This window comes from Salvelinus fontinalis, chromosome 25, assembly GCF_029448725.1.
Source record: "Salvelinus fontinalis isolate EN_2023a chromosome 25, ASM2944872v1, whole genome shotgun sequence".
Taxonomy (NCBI): Eukaryota; Metazoa; Chordata; class Actinopteri; order Salmoniformes; family Salmonidae; genus Salvelinus; species Salvelinus fontinalis.
In genome coordinates, this window is record NC_074689.1 from 6,022,864 (window position 1) to 6,044,247 (window position 21,384).

Below are 21,384 nucleotides of genomic sequence, written 5' to 3' on the forward strand. Positions count from 1 at the left end.
ACACAGGATTTCTACAGCAATTTGCTCACACCCAAAGATGCAACCATAGATTGAACCAAATTAAATGTGTATCAAATGTTAACACAAATACAGCACAGAGCTGACAACACAAATTGGGTAAAGGAGCATCTTACCATTGCGTCCAGCCCTTGGATATATCCTCACCACTCAAATCCACCATCACCTATAATAAGTAAAGTAGCATTGGTAGAGTCCACAACAATCAGATAACATTCCTCATGCTCCTTTATTTGGGTAGCGAAAGGTTACTGTATTGAATCCCTGAGCTGACAAGGTAGAAATATGTTGTTCTGCTCCTGAGCAAGGCAGTTAACCCACTGTTCCCCGGACGCCGAAGACGTGGATGTCGATTAAGGCAGCCCTCCGCACCTCTCTGATTCAGAGGGGTTGGGTAAATGCGGAAGACACATTTCAGTTGAATGCATTCAGTGGTACAACTGACTAGGTATCCACCTTCCCTTTCTTTTTTCAAGTGCAAATGCCACCGTAATCCCACTAAAGAGTACCACTTTTGACCAGGGTTCATAGGGGTCTGGTCAAAAGTAGTGCATTTCATAGGGAATAGGGTGCCATTTGGGACACATTCTATCTTGTGGGGATACACTACCTTCCCGAGGAGTCCTCTGTGTTTGGACAGTATACTTCCTCCATTCTTCACAGCGATGTCCAGAGTTCTCCTGTGCAGCTCCACCATGGACACACTAAACTCAAACCTGCAGACGAACAAAACACACTGTAGGATTCTCCTTTATTTCTGAGTGAGGATTTCCTACTGCAGTGATACTGGGTAATGAATGAATCCAATGGATGACGTTGTGAATTATTTTGATGGTTGTGAAAAGGTTGCATAATGTAGGTGGTGGCCATAGAGAACCAATGTACTACTATTACTTATAAGTGCTATATGTCATTCTATGGTTGTGGCCTACAGTGACAGTCAGTCAGAACTCACGTTTGATCATACACAGGGTTCAGGGTTTTCTTTATGGTGCTGGTCTTCCTACGGCCTGTCCGGCTCTTGTCAGGGAGCAGATAAATCCGAATGAAAGGATCTGATCCATCCTTAGCGAACGCAATGAGGTTTCTGAGGGCAAAATGTACATGGGGTCCGTCAGGCACATTGAAATTAAAGTAAATCCTGTAAATCCTGAACTTGTGGTAATTAAGATGAACACGGACGGGCGGTTTCCTGGACACACATTAAGCTTAGTCTTGGACTAAGGCTCTTTCGATGGAGAATCTCCAATGAGCATGTTTTTTAGTCCAGGACTAGGCTTAATCTGTGTCCAGGAAACTGGCCTATACTGTATGTGGCTGGTCTAGTGTGTTATGTGAGGCCACTGACTGACCGACAGGCATGCACCACCACGATGAGCTTGTTCCTCTGGGAGCTGTGGCGGACAGTCAGTTGAATCTCCCCCATGGGGTATGGACTAGGGGCAGACCCACTGAAAACACAACACAGCACAGATTTATGATTACAGTGGCTTGCGAAAGTATTCACCCCCTTGGCATTTTTCCTATTTTGTTGCCTTATAACCTGGAATTAAAATAGTTTTTTTGGGGGGGGTTGTATCATTTGATTTACACAACATGCTTACCACTTTGAAGATGCAAAATATTTTTTCTTGTGAAACAAACAATAAATAAGACAAAACAACTGAAAACCTGAGCGTGCATAATAATTCACCCCCCCCCCCCCAAAGTCCACTGGTGTACAGTAATCTTTAAGTCATACCACAGATTCTCAATTGGATTGAGGTCTGGCGTTTGACTAGGCCATTCCAAAAGGTTTAAATGTTTAACCTTCAACCACTCGAGTGTTGCTTTAGCAGTATGCTTAGGGTCATTGTCCTGCTGGATCATTGTCCTGCTGGAAACCTTTTTCAAAGACTGAAACAGGTTTCCTTCAAAAATGTCCCTGTATTTAGCGTCCCTGCCGATGGAAAACATCCCCACAGCATGCTGCTGCCACCACCATGCTTCATTGTGGGGATGGTGTTCTCGGGGTGATGAGAGGTGTTGGGTTTGCGCCAGACATAGCATTTTCCTTGATTGCCAAAAAGCTCCATTTTAGTCTCATCTGACCAGAGTACCTTGTTCCATATGTTTGGGGAGTCTCCCACATGCTTTTTGGCGAACACCAAACGTGTTTGCTTATTTTTTTCTTTAAGCAATGGCTTTTTTTCTGGCCACTCTTCCATAAAGCCCAGCTCTATGGAGTGTACGACTTAAAGTGGACAGATACTCCAATCTCCGCTGTGCTCCTTCAGGGTTATCTTTGGTCTCTTTGTTGCCTCTCTGATTAATGCCCTCCTTGCCTGGTCCGTGAGTGTTGGTGGGCGGCACTCTCTTGGCAGGTTTGTTGTGGTGCCATATTCTTTCAATTTTTTAAGAATGGATTTAATGGTGCTCTGTGGGATGTTCAAAGTTTCAGATATTTTTTTTATAACCCAACCCTGATCTGTACTTCTCCACAACTTTGTCCCTGACCTGTCCCTGACCTGTTTGGAGAGCCTTGCTTAGTGGTGTTGCAGACTCTGGGGCCTTTCAGAAACAGGTACTGAGATCTGAGATACTGAGATCATGTGACAGATCACGTGACACTTACATTGCACACAGGTGTACTTTATTTAACTAATTATGTGACTTCTGATGGAAATTGGTTGCATCAGATCTTATTTAGGGGCTTCATAGCAAAGGGATGAATACATATGCACGCACTTTTCCGGCAATTAATTGTTTTTATTTTTGAAACAAGTTATTTTTTAAATTTCATTTCACAAATTTCAACTATAAATCAATTTACAGGTTATAATGCAACAAAATAGGAAAAACGCCAAGGGGGATAAATACTTTTGCAAGCCACTGTACATTTACCTTACCTCATGATAGTGATTGTGTGCGTGTGTGTAATTTACTTCTGCAGCTGCCTGAGCCTCTGCTGCAGCTCTTGGGTGGCGAAGGGCAGGGAGATGTCCGAAGCCAGGCTGGCCATGGAGTCCTTGTGGGGCAGGTGTTTCTGGGAGCTGGATATGGTGGTGTTCAGGTTGGAGGTGCTCCTGATGGAGGTGCTCCTGATGGGGCTGCTTCCGTACGGCTCCTCCCTCTGCCCCTCTCTGCGATGGAGGGTGTAGGTGGCGGCCTCTATTGGTGGTGTTGGGGGGTTGGTGTCTGGGGGAAGAGGTGACTCCGATGTGGAGAGTCTCTGGGAGGGGTCGGTGGGGTTGACCACGCTGGCTTTCCTCACTTGTACAGAGGAGGGCTGGTCCGACGCACTCGTCTGCTTCTCCAGAAACAGAACCTGAGACACAGAAGAGCAGAGCACAGCGCTATACTGTACATTGTGATAGGATGTTTTCTTTACACACTTCAATCAGTAACTTAAGAAAATAGACAGCAGGTCTAATATGGTTGCGTCACAAATGGCACCCTATTCCCTACAATGTAGAGCCCTATGGGCCCTGGTCAAAAGTACAGTAGTCCATTACATAGGGAATAGGGTGCCATTTGGGGCACTGTCTATCCTTACCCTGAGTGCCAACTTCAGTTTGAGTGTGGAGCTGGGTCCAGAGTTCCTCAGGGAAAATTGCTGAGTGAACATCATGTCCTCTTCCACCAATAGACCACTCAAGGGGACTGTAAGATTACCCAGGGTGCACTTGTGCTTGTCGTCCTTCACCTGGACATCGACAGGCAAGCCAACAAAGGGTTAACATCAGATATTCTATAATTCACATACACTTACTGTAAACTCAATGTTTGACCCAAGCAAAAACATAAAAAACATCTAGTACATGTAAACAAATAGATCATCTACCAGTTGTGGTATGATGAAAAATGTATGTAAAGTGTGCAGTACCTCCACTTCCAGCTCCTGCCTCCTGGGGTTATGGACGAGGAAGGAGAAAGCTTCCTCCCACATGGGCTCATTGGTCTTATGGCGGATCTAAAGAAAACACATATAGAATAGAATATGCTGTAATAGAAAATAATAGAATCGACATAAGAACAGGAGTGGAATATGATGTTTACAATTATACTTTACAATTATCTACAGAAACCATGCCCACTGTAGTTTCTTACCTTACTCTCAAATGATTTGTTCCCAACTGTGAAATGAACGCAAGGACTTGGTTCACTGCTCGTTTTCTTGCCGGACTGTGAGAGATGACCAGGAAAAGAGTGGCTGACTGTTACTAAGACAAAAACCCACACTGAAAACACTCCTATTCTTCAGCTTATTGTAGTAACACACATATTATACAGTAGAAACAAACTGAAATCAGTTTAGAAATGGTTCAGAATGTCTGTCCTCAGATAAAAGAGAATATAAATTAGGTTGCATCTCAAATTGTTTTCTATTCCTTATTTAGCACACTTTGGCATAGAGGGCTTTTTGGACAATGCACAGTAGCTAGGAAACAGTCAACCTTGGTCTTAGTTAGACCACATTCTTCAATCTAATTTCAAGCTCATTCTCAGTTTTGAAACCCAAGAACTCTCACCGTTGGCAACCGGTTTATAAAAGATACAATGTACATATAACAATGTCTATGTTCCAAATGGCACCATATTCCCTGCGTAGTGCACTACTTTTTACGAGGGCCCATACTGTAGGCTCTGCTCAAAAGTAATGCACTCGGAGAGTATTCAGACCCCTTCCCTTTTTCCACATTTTGTTACGTTACAGCCTTATTCAAAAATGTATTACATTTTAACCATTCCTTTTGTCCTCTGACAAAAAAACTATTCTGCCATGTGATAGGATTATAAAACAGCCTCAAACTATCTTTTATATCAGGCTAAAGCAATCTCCAGGAGGTAGGGATGCACTTTAGTCTGGTAACTTTATACTCATACATTAGATGTCTCCCAAATGACACCCTATTCCCTATAGAATGCATTGGGAAATTATTCAGACCCCTTGACTTTTTCCACATTTTGTTACGTTACTTACTTATTATGAAATTAATTTCATTTTTTTCCTCTCATCAATCTACACCAATAACCCATAACGACAAAGCAATAACAGGTTTTTAGAATTTTTTGCAAGTTTTAAGTAAAATAAAAGCAGAAATACCTTTTTTTACATAATAATTCAGACCCTTTGCTATGAGACTCAAAATTGACCTAAGGTGCATTCTGTTTCCATTGATCATCCTTGAGATGTTTCAACAACTTGATTGGAGTTCACCTGTGGTAAATTCAATTGATTGGACATGATTTGGAAAGGCACACACCTGTATATTCTGTATAAGGTCCAACGTAGCGCTCCGAGGCCCAGATCTGGGGGAAGGGTACCAAAGCATTTCTGTAACATTGAAGGTCCCCAATAACACAGTGGCCTCCATCATTCTTAAATGGAAGAAGTTTGGAACCACCAAGACTCTTCCTAGAGCTGGCTGCCGGGCCTAACTGAGCAATTGGGGGAGAAGGGCCTTGGTCAGAGAGGTGACCAAGAACCCGATGGTCACTCTGACAGAGCTCCAGAGTTCCTCTGTGAAGATCGGAGAACCTTCCAGAAGGACAAACATCTCTGCAGCACGCAGCTAATCAGGCCTTTATGGTAGTGGCCAGACGGAAGCCACTCCTCAGTTAAAGGCCCATGACAGCCCGCTTGGAGTTTGCCAAAAGGCACCTAAAAGACTCAGACCATGACAAACAAGATGCTCTGGTCTGATGAAACCAAGATTGAACTCTTTGGCCTGAATGCCAAGCGTCACGCCCGGAGGAAACCAGGCACCATCCCTACGGTGAAGCATGATGGGTGGCAGCATCATGCTGTGGGGATGTTATTCAGCGGCAGAGACTGGGAGACTAGTCAGGATCGAGGGAAAGATGAAGGGAGCAAAGTACAGAGAGATCCTTGATGAAAACCTGCTCCAGAGCGCTCAGGGCCTCAGACTGGGGCAAAGGTTCACCTTAAAACAGGACAATAATCCTAAGCATACAGCCAAGACAATGCAGGAGTGGGTTCGGGACAAGTCTCTGAATGTCCTTGAGTGGCCTAAACAGAGCCTGGACTTGAACCCGATTGAACATCTCTGGAGAGACCTGAAAATGGCTGTGCAGCAACGCTCCTCATCCAACCTGACAAAGCTTAAGATCTGCGGAGAAGAACGGGAGAAACTCCCCAAATACAGGTGTGCCAAGCATGTAGCGTCATACCCAAGAAGACTCAATGCTGTAATCGCTGCCAAAGGTGCTTCAACAAAGTACTGAATAAAGGTTCTGAACACTTATATAAATGTGATATTTCAGTTATTTTATTTTATAAATTTGCGAACATTTCTGAAAACCTGTTTTTGCTTTGTCATTATGGGGTATTGAGTGTAGATTAATAAGAGGAAAAAAATAATGTAATACATTTCAGAATAAGTAAGTAACGTAAAAAAATGTGGAAAAAGTCAAGGGGTCTGAATAATTTCCCAATGCATTCTATAGGGAATAGGGTGCCATTTGGGAGACATTAATGTATGAGTATAAAGTTACCAGACTAAAGTGCATCCCTACCTCCTGGAGATTGCTTTAGCCTGATATAAAAGATAGGATTATAAACAGCCTGAGAGAGACACACAACCTCAAACTATCACATGGCAGTAGTGTTTTTTTTTGTGCCAGCTGACAAAAGGAACAGTAAATTGCAGATTTTGCATTCAGGACGAATTATTGAATTAGACCTAGCTCTACATTAAAATGTGTAGAGGGTTCCATTTCATTGCCCACACATTGAAATATGGGAACCAAGTGAGTGAGGTATGGATTTCTCTTCTCCCTCTAGTTCTCCCTTTCCTCATCCACCAAATGAACATGTTTTGAGCTTTGATGTTAAACGTTATACTGCATGTCATTAAACATCTGGGGCCACGTATCAAGCATCTCAGAGAAGTTCTGATTTAGGATTTTTCCTTTTTGATCACAGTGAATAAGATCACTTGACAGGGTGGACTTGATCCTGAGATGCTTGAAACATACGCCCCCCTGTTTTGTACAGCTACAAAGCAGGTGTGCAACACGTCCGGGTATGTGAAAATCCAGTTCTTATTGTGTGTAGTAAATGAAAAGCTATAAAGTGATGCTTGTGGCAATAAAAGATCTTAGACATAGAGTGGTCATCCATCTCCAAGCAAGAACAAACAATCACTCACAATGAACAAACAATGACTCACAACGAATAAACAATGCATTTACAGATAAGTAGCACCGTAAATGACCATAATAACAAAAGTACATTTGGATGGCACAAAGTCAGGAAGGGCACAGACAGAACACATAAGCCGTCTATGCGTGCTATCTGTGCATGGCGTGCATCATCCCACTTTCTTACTTTACCTTCAGGGACTTAAAGACAGAGGCTTGCTTCAACACGTCATGGTTGAAATCAAACAGGTTGCTCTTTTATACAAAGGGGGGAGATGGGGAGAGAATCAGACCCAGAGTTAGTGGGATGGGGGATTGAGTATGGTTAAGGTTTAGCTTTGGTCCAGGACGTCGTACGGTAGCGCAGCCGAACGATGCCCTGGACCAGAGCGAGATTCGTTTGTATTAGGTGCTATGAAAACAACAACAATGGAGAATGGAAAATGGAAAGAATGGAAAATTAACAAATGAAAGGAGACAGCCAATAAATCAAGGGAGAGGAATGTCCAACATATAAATAACGTCTATCTACGAACAATAGGTAACAATGGGGACGTTATAATGAATGAATATAAGGCAGTATAAAATAAAAGCTGAATACAGGAGAATGAAAACGTCATTTATTTTTGGGAGGATGAGGTGCTGGTATGAACTTGTGACGAGGGATGTTGTTTAGATCGAGCTAATAAGAGATCTGACAGTATTTCAATATTCCCTTACTTAGACATAACGGTCCAGTGAACAGACACTAAAAGCAACATCATCTTTGCCTGTCACCTCTGTTTAGACCGAGCGAGAATGACAGGCGTCAACGCATCCTTGAAGTGATGCGCCACAAATAGTCCTCTCAATCAAATACCCTGACACCTTGAAATCAATAGTTCTTTGTAAACCATATTTTGCATGCCTGCACCTTGGTGTTGGACGAAAGATGAAGCACTGTCCTCTATCCTGAGTTATTGGAATTATTATTTAGTCAATATGATAAATATTCATGATCAACTGGGTATGGGAAATGACTGTATAATAATATTATTAGGATTTGCAACCATGCAGCAGAGTCAATCAACATGCTTTACGGTACAAGACGACTCACTGCAGCAGGTCTGTTACACTTAGTTCTGGTCCAGGATGTTGTTCGACTGTGTGATAGTGAACGCGCATCAGAAAGACGCCCTGTACCAGAGCTAGTGTGCTACTGTTTAACCCCACCACACACCGCTAATGCTAACTCTATGATGCAGAGTACCGGAGGACTCACAAATAAGGTTCTATACATTGAGGTATTGCTCTCACAAAAGACTAGGCCAGATGCTCTCCTCTCTTTTTAAGTTTCCGCACCCAAAGCTCCCTGTGAAGACGCTCTTTATAGGAGAGAACAGGGAGGGAAGAAGGTAAAGTATGGCTTAGACGCTAAAGACGCTGCCAGGCTGATTTAGGAGTTGACTGTCTCGGACTGATATTGACCCATATCTGTTGGTTAAGGGTCAGCGTTCAAAAGGTGAAAGAGTGTGTTGAAGAAGGAGAAAAAAACTGGAGTTCAAACAGACGCTCAAATTAAGCCATTGAGGTGCTCATGTCATGTTCAAGGTGTGTTATGCATGTGGAAGACCACGACAGACAGGGTTGAGGTGAGAACAGTAAACTACGGCATGTTGGCTGAACTACACCTGTGTACTGAAAATGTCTTGTTAAGCTGGGTTAGAAATATTTCTGAACATTATTTTGAAGTTCAATTTGGCATGATTCACAATGGCTGCCTTGGGTGGATTAGAATATGTCCAGAAAGTAGAAATATATTACATTATTCTCTGTATGCTTATTTGCAAAATTTTATAGGTCTACATTTGTTAAAAATTAACATTAATGTGTATAGTATGGGGAAAAATGTATATAATTCTGAAGTAAATGTTATCATGTACAATATGTCAAATCAACCGCTGTGTAATGTGCTTTCACCTGCAGCAGTCTAAAGATGCCTCACATTCAGGAATTCAATAATTTAGCAATCTGCCTCACTCCACCACCAGAGCACTCCTTCAACCTTTAACTGTAAATTCCTGTCACCCAGTTCTACTCACCGGCAGGTTCTTGGCTGAGTCCAAGTACACCACCAGCAGAGCAGACGAGAGTCCATCATTGGCCAGGTTTCGGTCAGCTCGCACACTCCTTAATACCTGATTGGACAGGAGAGACAGGGGGAGGTCACTACTGAGACAAACTGGACTAGGAGAAGTGAGCAGCCTTGTAATTCACGTGTTACTTATCACACATCGGGCAGTAGCAAGACTGAAAGAGAGGCTAAGCCAAGGGCTGCGTCCCATTATGGGCCCTGGTCAAAAGTAGTTCACTACAGGAGTTAGGGAATAGGGTGCCATTTGGCACGCGGACAAGGTGTCCAAGCTAGCCTCCTAGTAAAATGTAATTATACAAGGTCTTGAATTATCAGACGATCTGGGGAGGAGGTAAGTAAGTACCAACTTTGAAAAGAGAATGTTTTGTGATACCACACCTGGTCCATCTTGTCAGGGGCGGAGAGCAGAGAGAGCCACTCCAGTTTCATGTGTAGTTTCCCCGTGGAGACGTCTTCCAGGTCAAACCACTAGAACGACAGGTTGTTCAAGGGTGCATCCCAAAATGGCACCCTATTCCCTTTATAGTGCACTATTTTTGTCTAGGACACATATCGAAAGTATCGCACTATAATGGGAATAAGGTGCAATTTGGGACATATATCACATCTCAACAGTGTAAAGTAGTAAGTGAATCAGACAATAAAAGACACCCACACATAGTGTACAGTACTCATGGATGACATCACAGCATCTTTAAATGAATACAGACAGATAATATACTAAGGCAAATAAATCTCTATCGAAGTGCTGAACTGAAGCCAAGTTCATGTTTTTATTTGAACCACATTTATTTGAAGATGCAAAAAATATATCAGACTTACCTCATCTACCTTCTGCTCTTTGTGAAGCTCTTTCATATCGATCATCAGGCTGCAATCGAAGACACAAAGATTGGATAAGAAATCAGTAGGGGGGTATTAAGTAAACACCCTGAATCATCACAACAGAAGCGAAATTGATTCTCTGATACAGCATGTTGGCCCTCTGATCCAGTCAGGGCCAATAGGGGAATAGGTTGCCATTTGGGACACAGCCAGGACCCTGTTAGGTGCTATGCTATAGCAGCACTAGAGCCAGACAAAACAAAATCAGCCTCCCCTTGGGATGAGGCCCAAGAACCAGGGCTTTAGTCCAACTACTAATGTGACTGATCACAGATACTTAATACATCAAAGATACTTTAATTTGTCTCTTCTCTCTTCCAAGGGGTCACCCTTCATTTCGACATATAGGAGTAAGGTGTTGTGGTGAGAAGATGGATGCTAAGTTTGCGATAGCTCTGCTCCAAGGCGTTACGTGCGGCTTGCTGACACTGAAGGCTAAGGCATCAGCAAGCCGCAAGTAACGCTCTGCACCAGAGCTAAGTTTGTGACATATTTTCAGGCTAGAATTAAACAGACTGCTGTGGCTATTATAATATAATTTGTTTGATATTGGGTACGATAACTCACAATGCAGAAAAATAAGCCTTTTGACCATGATGTAATAAGAAAAGGACAGGACATGAGCTTACCTCCCCAGGAAATCATCTTTGTCTGGGTCCTCATCAAACAACTCAATCTCCAGGTGTTGGCCTGAGTGCTCATATACCAGTGCCTGGAAAAGACTTATGTCAATTAATCTCCAATCTCAGATATAGTCGGCCACATTGAATATAGCCAAAAGCTTGTAAAACATGACATGGTGGGTAAAACTGCATGAGAGCCAAAAATAAGAGGAAATATTGGACTGTTGGAAATATGTATGTAAGTTGTATCTGGTTCTACATATACCCTATGTTGCCGTCCCTGGGGTAGTTCGCACAGAGGGGCAGGTTTCATTGACGTTTCTGCCCCTGGGGAAGTTACTGTATGATATAACCATATGTGCCACTGGAAGAGTTCATTTTCAGTTGATTTCGTTTACCTCGTAAACTTCGTTCCATTTGGGGTGCAGGCTCTCTTTGACAGTCTTGCTCTGGAAGAGCTGGTTTCCAATATGGAGGACGCCGTAGGGGTCAGACTTCCCCTTGATCAGGCCACCCAGGAATTTATCCTTCCCTTCCAGGTCCTGAGCCTCCAGGAAGTGAATCCTCAGGACTCCCTGGTGACACACACAGCACAGGGACACTTTAAAATAGGACACAGCAAAATCTTCAAGGGACATTGCACTTTCAAACCAAAGTTTGTCAGATGATTTCAAACTTCTAAAGTAGTCTAATTGTAGTTTAAAACTTGAAAGTAGTCTAGATGAAACCATGTACCACAACATCGGTTGTGTGGATCCAGCTATATGCCTCCACCCCAAATTAATGGAAAAGATATGCACTGAATAAAACCGGGAAAACCAGGAAATTAGACGATGCTTATCTTTTCCATTAACCTGTTAGTGTGTAGGGGGCGCTATTTTCACGTTGGGAAAAAATCGTGCCCAATTTATACGGCATCGTACTCTATTCTAGATCGTACAATATGCATATTATTATTACTATTGGATAGAAAACACTCTCAAGTTTCTAAAACCGTTTGAATTATATCTGTGAGTAAAACAGAACTCATTTTGAAGTGAAAAATCTGAAATCGAGGCTCTGTTCCAGGGCCTTCCTATTCATTTGCTTGAAATCTATGGATATACATGCACTTCATACGCCTTCCACTAGCTGTCAACAGGCAGTGGGAGGTGGAATGGGGTGTCTACCTTGATCTGAGGTCGAACAAGAGCTCTTGGAATGACGTGACCCCAAATTTCCTTTGTCCAGCAAGGCGCGGGAAGGAACCCTGGATTGCCTTCTGAAAAGCTTTCGATATAGACGGCTAATATCTCCGGCTTTGATTTTATTTGATACATGTGATAATATCATCGTAAAGTATCAGATTATTATAAAGTTTTATCAGATTATTGAACGTTTATCGGGAGTTTTGGCGTTTTCCGTTCTCTGCGTTTGGTGAAAATGGACAACTTCGCGCCACTTGGCTAGCTTTGGTTGCTAATTCGACAGGAGAAGAGGACATTCTAAAACCAAACAACGATTTATTCTGGACAAAGGACTCCTTGTACAAGATTCTGATGGAAGCTCAGCAAAAGTAGGAACCATTTATGATGTTATTTCGTATTTCTGTGGAAAATGTTTAGTACTATTTTCCGCCCTCATTGCAGGCGCTGTCTCGCTATAACGTAAGCTGTATGTCGTACTAAAGTTATTTTTAGAATTCTAACACAGGGATTGCATTAAGAACTAGTGTATCTTTCATTTGCTGTACAACATGTATTTTTTAGTAAAGTTCATGATGAGTTCTTTGATTAGATTAGGTGAGTGTCAGAAATATATCCGGATAATTTTGTGCAGTTTGGCTACGTATTCACATTGTAAAACCACAATTTGTACCGCTAAATATGCACATTTCCGAACAAAACATATATGTATTGTGTAACATGATGTTATAGGACTGTCATCTGATGAAGTTTGTCAAGGTTAGTGAATAATTATATATCTTTTGCTGTTTTTTTGCGATCGCTACCTTTGCGGTGAATGAATGCGGTTGTGTGGTTGGCTATCGTGGTACGCTAATATAATGCTATATTGTGTTTCCGCTGTAAAACACTTAAAAAATCTGAAATATTGGCTAAATTCACAAGATGTTTATCTTTCATTTGCTGTACACCATGTATTTTTCATAAATGTTTTATGATGAGTATTTAGGTATTTCACGTTGCTCTCTGTAGTTATTCTTGCTGCTTCGGTGCTATTTGTGATTGTAGCTGCAATGTAAAACTATGATTTATACCTGAAATATGCTAATTTTTCGAACAAAACATAGATTTATTGTATAACATGTTATAAGACTGTCATCTGATGAAGTTGTTTCATGGTTAGTGACTAATTCTATCTCTATTTGGGGGTTTTGTGCAAGCTACCTGTGTTGTGAAAGAAATGTCTGTGCTTTTTTGTATTTGGTGGTGAGCTAACATAAATATACGTGGTGTTTTCGCTGTAAAACGTTTAAAAAATCGGACATGTTGGCTGGATTCACAAGATGTTTATCTTTCATTTGCTGTATTGGACTTGTTAATGTGTGAAAGTAAAATATTTCAAAAAAATATTTTGGGAATTTCGCGCGCTGCCTTTTCAGTGGAATGTGGGGGGGGGGTTCCGCTAGCGGCACCCCGGGGCTAGACAGGTTAACTTGGGTTGAAGGCATATAGCTGGATCTACACAACCAATGTCTCGAAACATGGTTTCATCTTGATATTTATCTACTTTTTAGTATTTTGTTCAATAGTCCACTGTTAATATATTCCCCAAAAATGTGCATGCCAAATTACTAAGATGTATTTTTTTTTAGTTAAGTGATCCTTTAATTAGTGTGCGAAATATGATGATGTATGATTAGATATAAGACAGGTGAAAGGCTGCAGAACCTTTGGCATAGGGAAACGTAGCTGAGCAAGTTCTACATCCCCCACCAGTGGGATAGTGATGCGGTTGGGTAACACCAGGTAGCTGTAGACCACGTCCTGAATAAGACTGTCAGACAAGCCACTGAGGAAATACGAAACACAACAACCCCCACAGTCAGTCAGCACAACCTTGGGATGAAAGTATTCTCACCTAATCTCAGTTAAGCACAAAGGAACTTTGTCCATTTTATAAGATGGTAGGAACATTGGAAGGGGTTCAAGCATGTTACTGGAGTAAAGCCACAAACCTCAAAATATCAATGTAATCCACTAGGGAGTCAACACTTAGCAGTGACATTAAGGAGGCCTTACAGCCTGGGAATTACAATGCCTGGTTAACGAGGAGTTGATAGCCATAAGTGGTCTAGTATCTGCTGAGATTTTCTGTCAACCTCGGAGCTATCCACTTCGGCCTAATTCTGTACACAGAAATAACTGCATGAAAGGGTTGAAGCAATCTGTAGAAATTAAACAACCGTATATATTTGAAAAGGCATAGAACCAATTTAAATACCCCCATATACAGTACATTCCTTCACTCTTTGTCTCTTATTTCTCTAAGAAACATAGTCATCATTTTATCCTATCATTTCTTTTGCAGCTGAACAGAGAGCTAAAGCACTTCTGTGTGAGCAGATTAAGGAGCATTACAAAGGACATGATTCCTCTTTAGTGTGGAATCAATCACGTGGAACACATACAGGTACACACACATGCGCACGAGCGGGCTGAGCTGTTTCAACATGCAGCTGGCACTGACCGGCGCTTACATGCAGCTCGGTGGCAAGCAAAATAATGTATTTAATATTCCAGTACACCTACCGTAATATAAATACAGTATCAAAGAAAGTACTGTGTAACGGCACACAGTACAATACCGTAAAATGTACTGTATTATACTGTAAAAAAGTAAATGCCACCGTAATCTGAATTAATTAAGGGGAGATTTGTATTCCACAGTATTTTACTGTAATTACAAAGGATTGGTGCAAGCAAGTTGGCTGCTAGGTAAAGTGTTTACACATGAATTAATACTTGGTATTTTATATGACTTGCACTTCTAGAGGCCTTAACAAAGGCTTCCAAACTGGCAGCGACTACAGGGCAAAACAGACCAAAGGGACATGGCAAAATGCTCAAACGTTTAAGATTTACTGCCAATTCAATCTGTCCCCTATACAACTTGATGGGGCACTATAACAACATAGGAGTTCAATGGGTAGAGTGTTCTCACTCACGGGTACAACAAATATAGCATCTTACAGGCATGCCTCAAAATATGTTAAATGAGACAGAAACAACAATACCATGCACCCACTATTGGTCAAACGTTTTTTTGCCGCTCCAGAGTTACGGTACGGTACTGTATTATGTGGGGTGGAATTACAGTACAGTTCAAAATATAGTAATTATTTTCCCACCCACAACATTTTCCCATAATGCAACATAATGTACAGCTAATACCCCAAATTACCATATAATTTACAGTTTTCTGTTACAGGGAGTGACTTCAATAATAAATAACAAAACAAGAAACACAAGTAGCGTACAGACATGAAACACTGAAACAGAAACAATAATGTCTGGGGAAAGAACCAAAGGGAGTGACATATATAGGGAAGGTAATCAGGCAGGTGATGGATCCCAGGTGAGTCTGATGAGGCGCTGGTGTGCGTACCGATGGTGACAGGTGTGCGTAATAATGAGCAGCCTGGTGACCTCGAGCGCCATCCCCTAGCCTTAACCAACAGGCCCACAGTGTGCTGACTGCACAGATCTATTACACCCCTACAGAGAACTAGCGATGTGGGGGATGATTTCCGTCACTGAGCTGCGGATGTGTCAACACTCATGTCTAAATAAATAGAGTGTGGGGAGGAGAGTGTGGCTGTATCATGAAATCTTTATTAGGGCCTTTTCCCACCGCCACATTAGCATTTACATGAGTTAAATGAGCAAAAGCCACTGTCAACTCACAACCATATAGAAACTAAGCAGTGAATGTGAATAACAGAAATGATGCCTGACGTCTGCAGAGAAGACAAAGGTTATCTGCACTACAAATGGCTTGGCTCCTTTACCAGCAGGGGGAAACATATTCTATTGGATCCATTTTCTTATGGATGAGTTGTGCTTGTTTCACCAGCCATCAGCTCTCTGTCTATGTGACTCTTATGTATGCATGTTGTTGCTGTACCTGTCTTGCTGGTGAGTGGTTACAAATCCAATTTGCTCTTGTGCGATTCAATTCAACGCAAGTAGTAGCACCGCCACACAACAGAAAAACGTAAAGACAACACGAGAAGTGTTTACTTCTTAGCCAATGCCTCTTTACTGTCACATCTATTATATTCTACACTAAAGCATAACAGTTGCTCTCGATAAGCAGACCGTCCACTTTGCTCTTTCATTTAAATGAGCCCTAAGAAATCCCCAAGTCCCCTGCCTATTACTCCATCATTTCGGAGTTGAGAGATGTGCACGAATAGCGTATTTTAGCAACCATAGAGAGTTGGTGGAGTAGCCCAATTTACACACCATAGATCTCTATATAAAGTCAGCGATGAAAACGACAGCTTGTTCAACCATAAAAACCTTCTTGCTTTCGGAGCCTTTTTAGTCTCACAGCTCGCAGGCAGTCATGTGTTGCGGTAGAGCAAAATGGACTGACAGTCTTAACAGCTGTAGGGCGATGGTCACTCTAGTTTAAAGTGGCAATCTGCAGTTCAAACAATAACAAAGCCCAAATGTATCCGATTCATAGATACGCTATGGATGCAAGGACTCACCATCCCTGATATCTAAATGATAGTTGATACAGTGTTTGTTTGCAACTACACTGTTAACAACTAATGGAGTAAAACAAGTGTATACTTTGGGTTGTGATGGGGTACGACTGGTGAACTGAGCCCATAAGGCATGTATATGATATATTCTTTAAGAAACAAAATGGGTATATATCATTAATATAAAAGCCAAAAAAATGGTTGTAGAAACCGCAAAACGTCTTGCACCTAAAAGTAGTGAAAGCTTTGCCTGACGAAAGAGGGTGTAGGGTGAAGTTGCCCCAAGATGCTGATCTTGGGTCAGTTTTACATTTTCCCCACTAGTGGTTAAGGTTAGGATTGGGGGAGGGGAACCCGCTCCTAGATCTGGACCTAGGGGAAACTTCACCCCCAGAGCACAAAACAGACCCAGTTTACTTACTTGAGCCCAGGAATGTCTAGTATATTGGTGAGGCCTGTCCAGTTGATGTCCAAAAGCTAGATGAAAACAAAACACATGTCGATTTTAGCGGTATGGAATCTGGAAGAACATGCTGTACAAAGAACGATTGAAAAGCCACACCTGCGCTTTTTTACTTCAATGATCTAAAAACAAACACCATCTTATAGAAGGGAAAAATGCACACAGGGACACTAGCCAGAAAGAGTGAGATTAAGTAAATGATCTACATTGATTCAAGCACTTAACTATATAGTTGTGTGACTCCTGTGAAGTAATTACTCACAAGAGCAGCAAAGTAAAACAGAAGCCAAAGGAGCTCGTTTCCTTGCCTCTTGACAAATAAACCAATTTCCTTTGAAATCGGACAATTTTGCACACGAAAAATGACAAGATGGGTGTGCCAACAAGCATATTTTTTGCTGCAGTTTTACCCTATATTTAGCCTGATGGAACCAGCGTTAAAATCTGTGTTCCATTTCTCTAGTAAATACCCAATATCACTTTATTATTGACGAACAACAGAAATGTGTCTTCTGCTCTGTTCTCAACCCCTGAGCTACCTATCGTGTTATCATGGCTTGATGTCTCAATATACAAAACAATACACAATGACGGTGAGACATACAGTATATGTATACAATCAGGCCGGTTCTAACAGGCTACTAGAGTTAAATACTGTACCTGTAACTGTTTTACTTGTTTCAGCTTTCTCTTATATACACGTTACTGTTGAACTGGGGACACACATCTTTGTACAGTATATGTATGAGTCAGTGTTAGAACACTGACGCCAAAGATACCGCCCCCCAGATTGGACTAATACTTGACCCGCTGAAAGATGTATTAAAAAAACAATCCTCTGGAACCAAATCCGTATACAGGGGCTGTCCTAAATGACATCCTATTTCCTATGGACCCTGGTCAACAGTAGCACACAACATAGAAAATACGACCCCATTTGAGATGGACACAGGTTCTATTGAGGTCAGGGAGACAAGAACTGTGGATTTTTCCATGCAAAAAGTCTCTTACCAAAAGGTTTTGTGGTTATACAATGTTATGATAAAAGGGGACAATGCCTGTTTGAAATCACCCTGCATATTGGTAAACGTGACATTTTTATCTGAGTGACAGCACAGGACTCCTTGACGGTAACTTTTTCTGGCTTAGCTGTGCTGTCACTCAGATACAAATGTCACGTTTACCAATATGCAGGGTGATTTCAAACAGGCATTTTGGAAATGCAGGTAGTAACTTCTAAGCCGACGGGTATTTTTTTTCTTTATGCTAGTCGGAGCTTTGATGTGTCTCTTGGCTCAAGGAATCAATTTCAATGCGTTTTACAGCCCCCCCCTCCCCTCCCCTCCCTCTCTCTCTGTGTTGCCTACACTGCAGCAGATATAGTGTTGAACAAGGACTGTCCAGAACACTGCAAAGTAGCCAATTCCATATGGTGCATTTCCACTGCATAGATTGGTGCCAATGTTTGGCCCAAATACTGTATGTTGCCTTTTGTGTATAACACTGGTGCATACAAACGCTGGAGTGACACCAGCTGCAGTGGAGAAGCCCTATAGGGGGTACTGTACTGTAGCAGTGAACTGTCAGAACAGTGTGGCTTCTTCTCCAAGCATAACATTCTCAACTAATGGAGGGTGCTTGGAGACCATGTCCACAATGTGTACCAATTAAAACAGCCGCGCATTGCAGAACTTTGCAGCGGTGCATTTTAGCTGCACACTGCAGAACTTGAGTAGCCTTCCTAAGGATGTTATCCCTCCAGTTCTCTGTGTTTCATCGCCTAAAATGCCGTCCTCCCATCCACAAGTCGTCTCAAAATGTTACTTTATTTGGCAGTCAAGATTGAACCATTTAAGGAGGAGAATGAAGGGTTGTCCACTTCACTGTGAAGCATTCTGGAGAATATTTGACATAGCTCTACCCCCTAAATCAGAGAGAAGAGGGACCCTTTTTATCCTTTACCTCAAAAGTTCTTCCATAAAATGTGCTTTTTCCCCCCCCATTATTAGGATGACAGATAATAGAAATATAATCATGCCCGAGGCCACAGAAACAGGAGCTCCTGATCTAGAGTCTGTGGTCTGCTCTCAAAGAAGATGAATCACACTCAGATACTGTGTAATTAACACCCACTGCCTGGCTTGTGTCCCAACATGTAACACTGCGACTCACAGTCTTACCACTACACTCCTCCTGCTTCCTCTATCTGCTGTCTGCACTGAGGCTGGCATAGGCAGTGCAAAGAAATCCACCAAAGTAGGACTAGCCTGATCTATGTCTATTTAAGGCTCCAGTGTCTCCACTCGGGACTTGTATCTGACTTAAATTGGCCAAATGTTTAGGCAGAACATAGGCCGTGAGGCTCAGCACTACAGGAAGGAAGACAGTGATAAAATAGCCATTGCCAAACAACTGTCTCGCAAGCGGCTAATGATGCAAGTGACCTTAATTCCAAATGATAGAAAGAGGAAGTGTGTGTCAAGTGTGTTTTAGGGCTAGAACTTACAGGTTTCTTCAGAAAGAACAGGGACAAGGCTCCTATCAGGGGCATGTCACCTAGCAACGGCTCCATGACTACTCTCAACACTCCATGGAGCTGTGAAACACAAAAGAGGCATCAAGATAAAAACACGCACACACACACAACCACACATCATTAAGGGAGCTTTCAGTATCAGGGAACCAACACTGCAGGCCCTTGACCAAAATAATGACCTGTATAGGAACATTCAAGAGTGGACGCCTGGACACCGCAGCAGACACATGCCTCCAGAGACACTCCAAAGGGGTCTTTCACTCCAAAGATGCCCCCCCCCCCCCCCACACTACTACTGCATTACTATCAGACATAACATATCTGTCATCCTCAACTTCCTGAACAGATTCGTTCTAATTATATCTCTCAAGACAAGCAGGTCGTTTAAGTGCTGATACTGTATATGAGCAAAACAGGCCACACTATTATTTTTGTTCAATGGACATGAGTTTAAAACAAAATGGTAATTATCCATATAAAGACACCAGTGCCTATTGTCTGTCTCAATCGCAGTATTTATTTGCTTAATATATATATATTTTTTAATCACACAAAAATAAGACAGGATTTAAACTCCCATTCTAAGACGCAAAGTATGCTGTTTCCAAACTCCTCTATACGATGTACTGTGAGTATGAGAAATGTGAGCCAGTGCTTTATAATAGGGCTTTGTGAAGTAAATCTCTTGGATGATAATAGTGGCTCTTTGGCTCTAAGGAGCCAGATTGATTGCTTTTCCTTCCAGCTATGTTTCATTGCTGCCTGCTACGCAATGGCCAAAGACATAAACACTGGTTTTGTTCAACGCCTACTCTCGATTTTCTCCCACACATACACACACAAGCAGCGTTAATTTCATCAACAATAACAAAAAAATTGTCAACAACCTATTTTTCCTGAGGAAAAACAAGATGAGATGCCATGAAAAAAATAAAATAACAATGATGTCAGCCATGATTTACCATATAGGCTACAGTACAAAGCCTTGGCTACAGGTTACCAATTTAGGCAAACAGCTCTTTCCTCCCAATCATAACCTTGGTCACATACACATGGTTAACAGATGTTATTGTGAGTGTAGCGAAATGCTTGTGCCTCTAGTTCCGACAGTGCAGTAATATCAAACAAGTAATCTAACAATTCCACAACAACTACCTAATACACACACATCTAAGTAAAGGGATGGAATAAGAATATATACATATAGATATAAGGATGAGCGATGACCGATCAACATAGACAAGATGCAATAGATGATATAAAATAAAGTATATACATAGACTACCAGTCAAAAGTTTTAGAACACCTACTCATTCAGGGGGTTTTCTTTATTTTGACTACTTTCTACATTGTAGAATAATAGTGAAGACATCAAAACTATGAAATAACACATATGGAATCATGTAGAAACCTAAAAAGGGTTAAACAAATCAAAATATATTTTATATTTGAGATTCTTCAAATAGCCACCCTTTGCCTTGATGACAGCTTTGTACACTCTTGGCATTCTCTCAACCAGCTTCATGAGGTAGTCACCTGGAATGCATTTCAATTAACAGGTGTGCCTTGTTAAGTTAATTTGTGGAATTTATTTCCTTCTTAATGCGTTTGAGCCAATCAGTTTTGTTGTGAGGTAGGGGGTTATACAGAAGATAACCCTATTTGGTAAAAGACCAAGTCCATATTGATGCAAGAACAGCTCAAATAAGCAAAGAGAAACGACAGTCCATCAAAACTTTAAGACATGAAGGTCAGTCAATACGGAGAGTTTCAAGAACTTTGAATGTTTCTTCAAGTGCAGTTGTAAAAACCTTCAAGCTCTATGATGAAACTGGCTCTCATGAGGACCGCCACAGGAAAGGA

General features: G+C 41.7%; 1 protein-coding gene across 3 annotated transcripts in view; it reads right to left on the reverse strand.

The window, feature by feature from the left end:
• LOC129822800 (extended synaptotagmin-2-A-like) overlaps positions 1–21,384 on the reverse strand; it is a 36,446-nt gene that overhangs the window by 1,812 nt on the left and 13,250 nt on the right. Inside the window, exons 6-22 of one of the 3 annotated variants that reach the window (XM_055881223.1) lie at positions 19,492–19,581; positions 16,944–16,999; positions 13,698–13,818; positions 11,205–11,381; positions 10,813–10,895; positions 10,121–10,169; positions 9,677–9,766; positions 9,246–9,341; positions 7,357–7,419; positions 4,108–4,182; positions 3,884–3,970; positions 3,554–3,703; positions 2,943–3,325; positions 1,371–1,469; positions 974–1,105; positions 629–734; positions 135–184 (exon numbers count right to left, since the gene is read on the reverse strand). In XM_055881223.1, the coding sequence (XP_055737198.1) occupies positions 135–184; positions 629–734; positions 974–1,105; positions 1,371–1,469; positions 2,943–3,325; positions 3,554–3,703; positions 3,884–3,970; positions 4,108–4,182; positions 7,357–7,419; positions 9,246–9,341; positions 9,677–9,766; positions 10,121–10,169; positions 10,813–10,895; positions 11,205–11,381; positions 13,698–13,818; positions 16,944–16,999; positions 19,492–19,581 (1,907 nt within the window). Of the gene's footprint in view, positions 1–134; positions 185–628; positions 735–973; positions 1,106–1,370; positions 1,470–2,906; positions 3,326–3,553; positions 3,704–3,883; positions 3,971–4,107; positions 4,183–7,356; positions 7,420–9,245; positions 9,342–9,676; positions 9,767–10,120; positions 10,170–10,812; positions 10,896–11,204; positions 11,382–13,697; positions 13,819–16,943; positions 17,000–19,491; positions 19,582–21,384 lie in introns of those variants that run through there. The other 2 variants (XM_055881224.1, XM_055881225.1) reach the window with 2 other exon arrangements.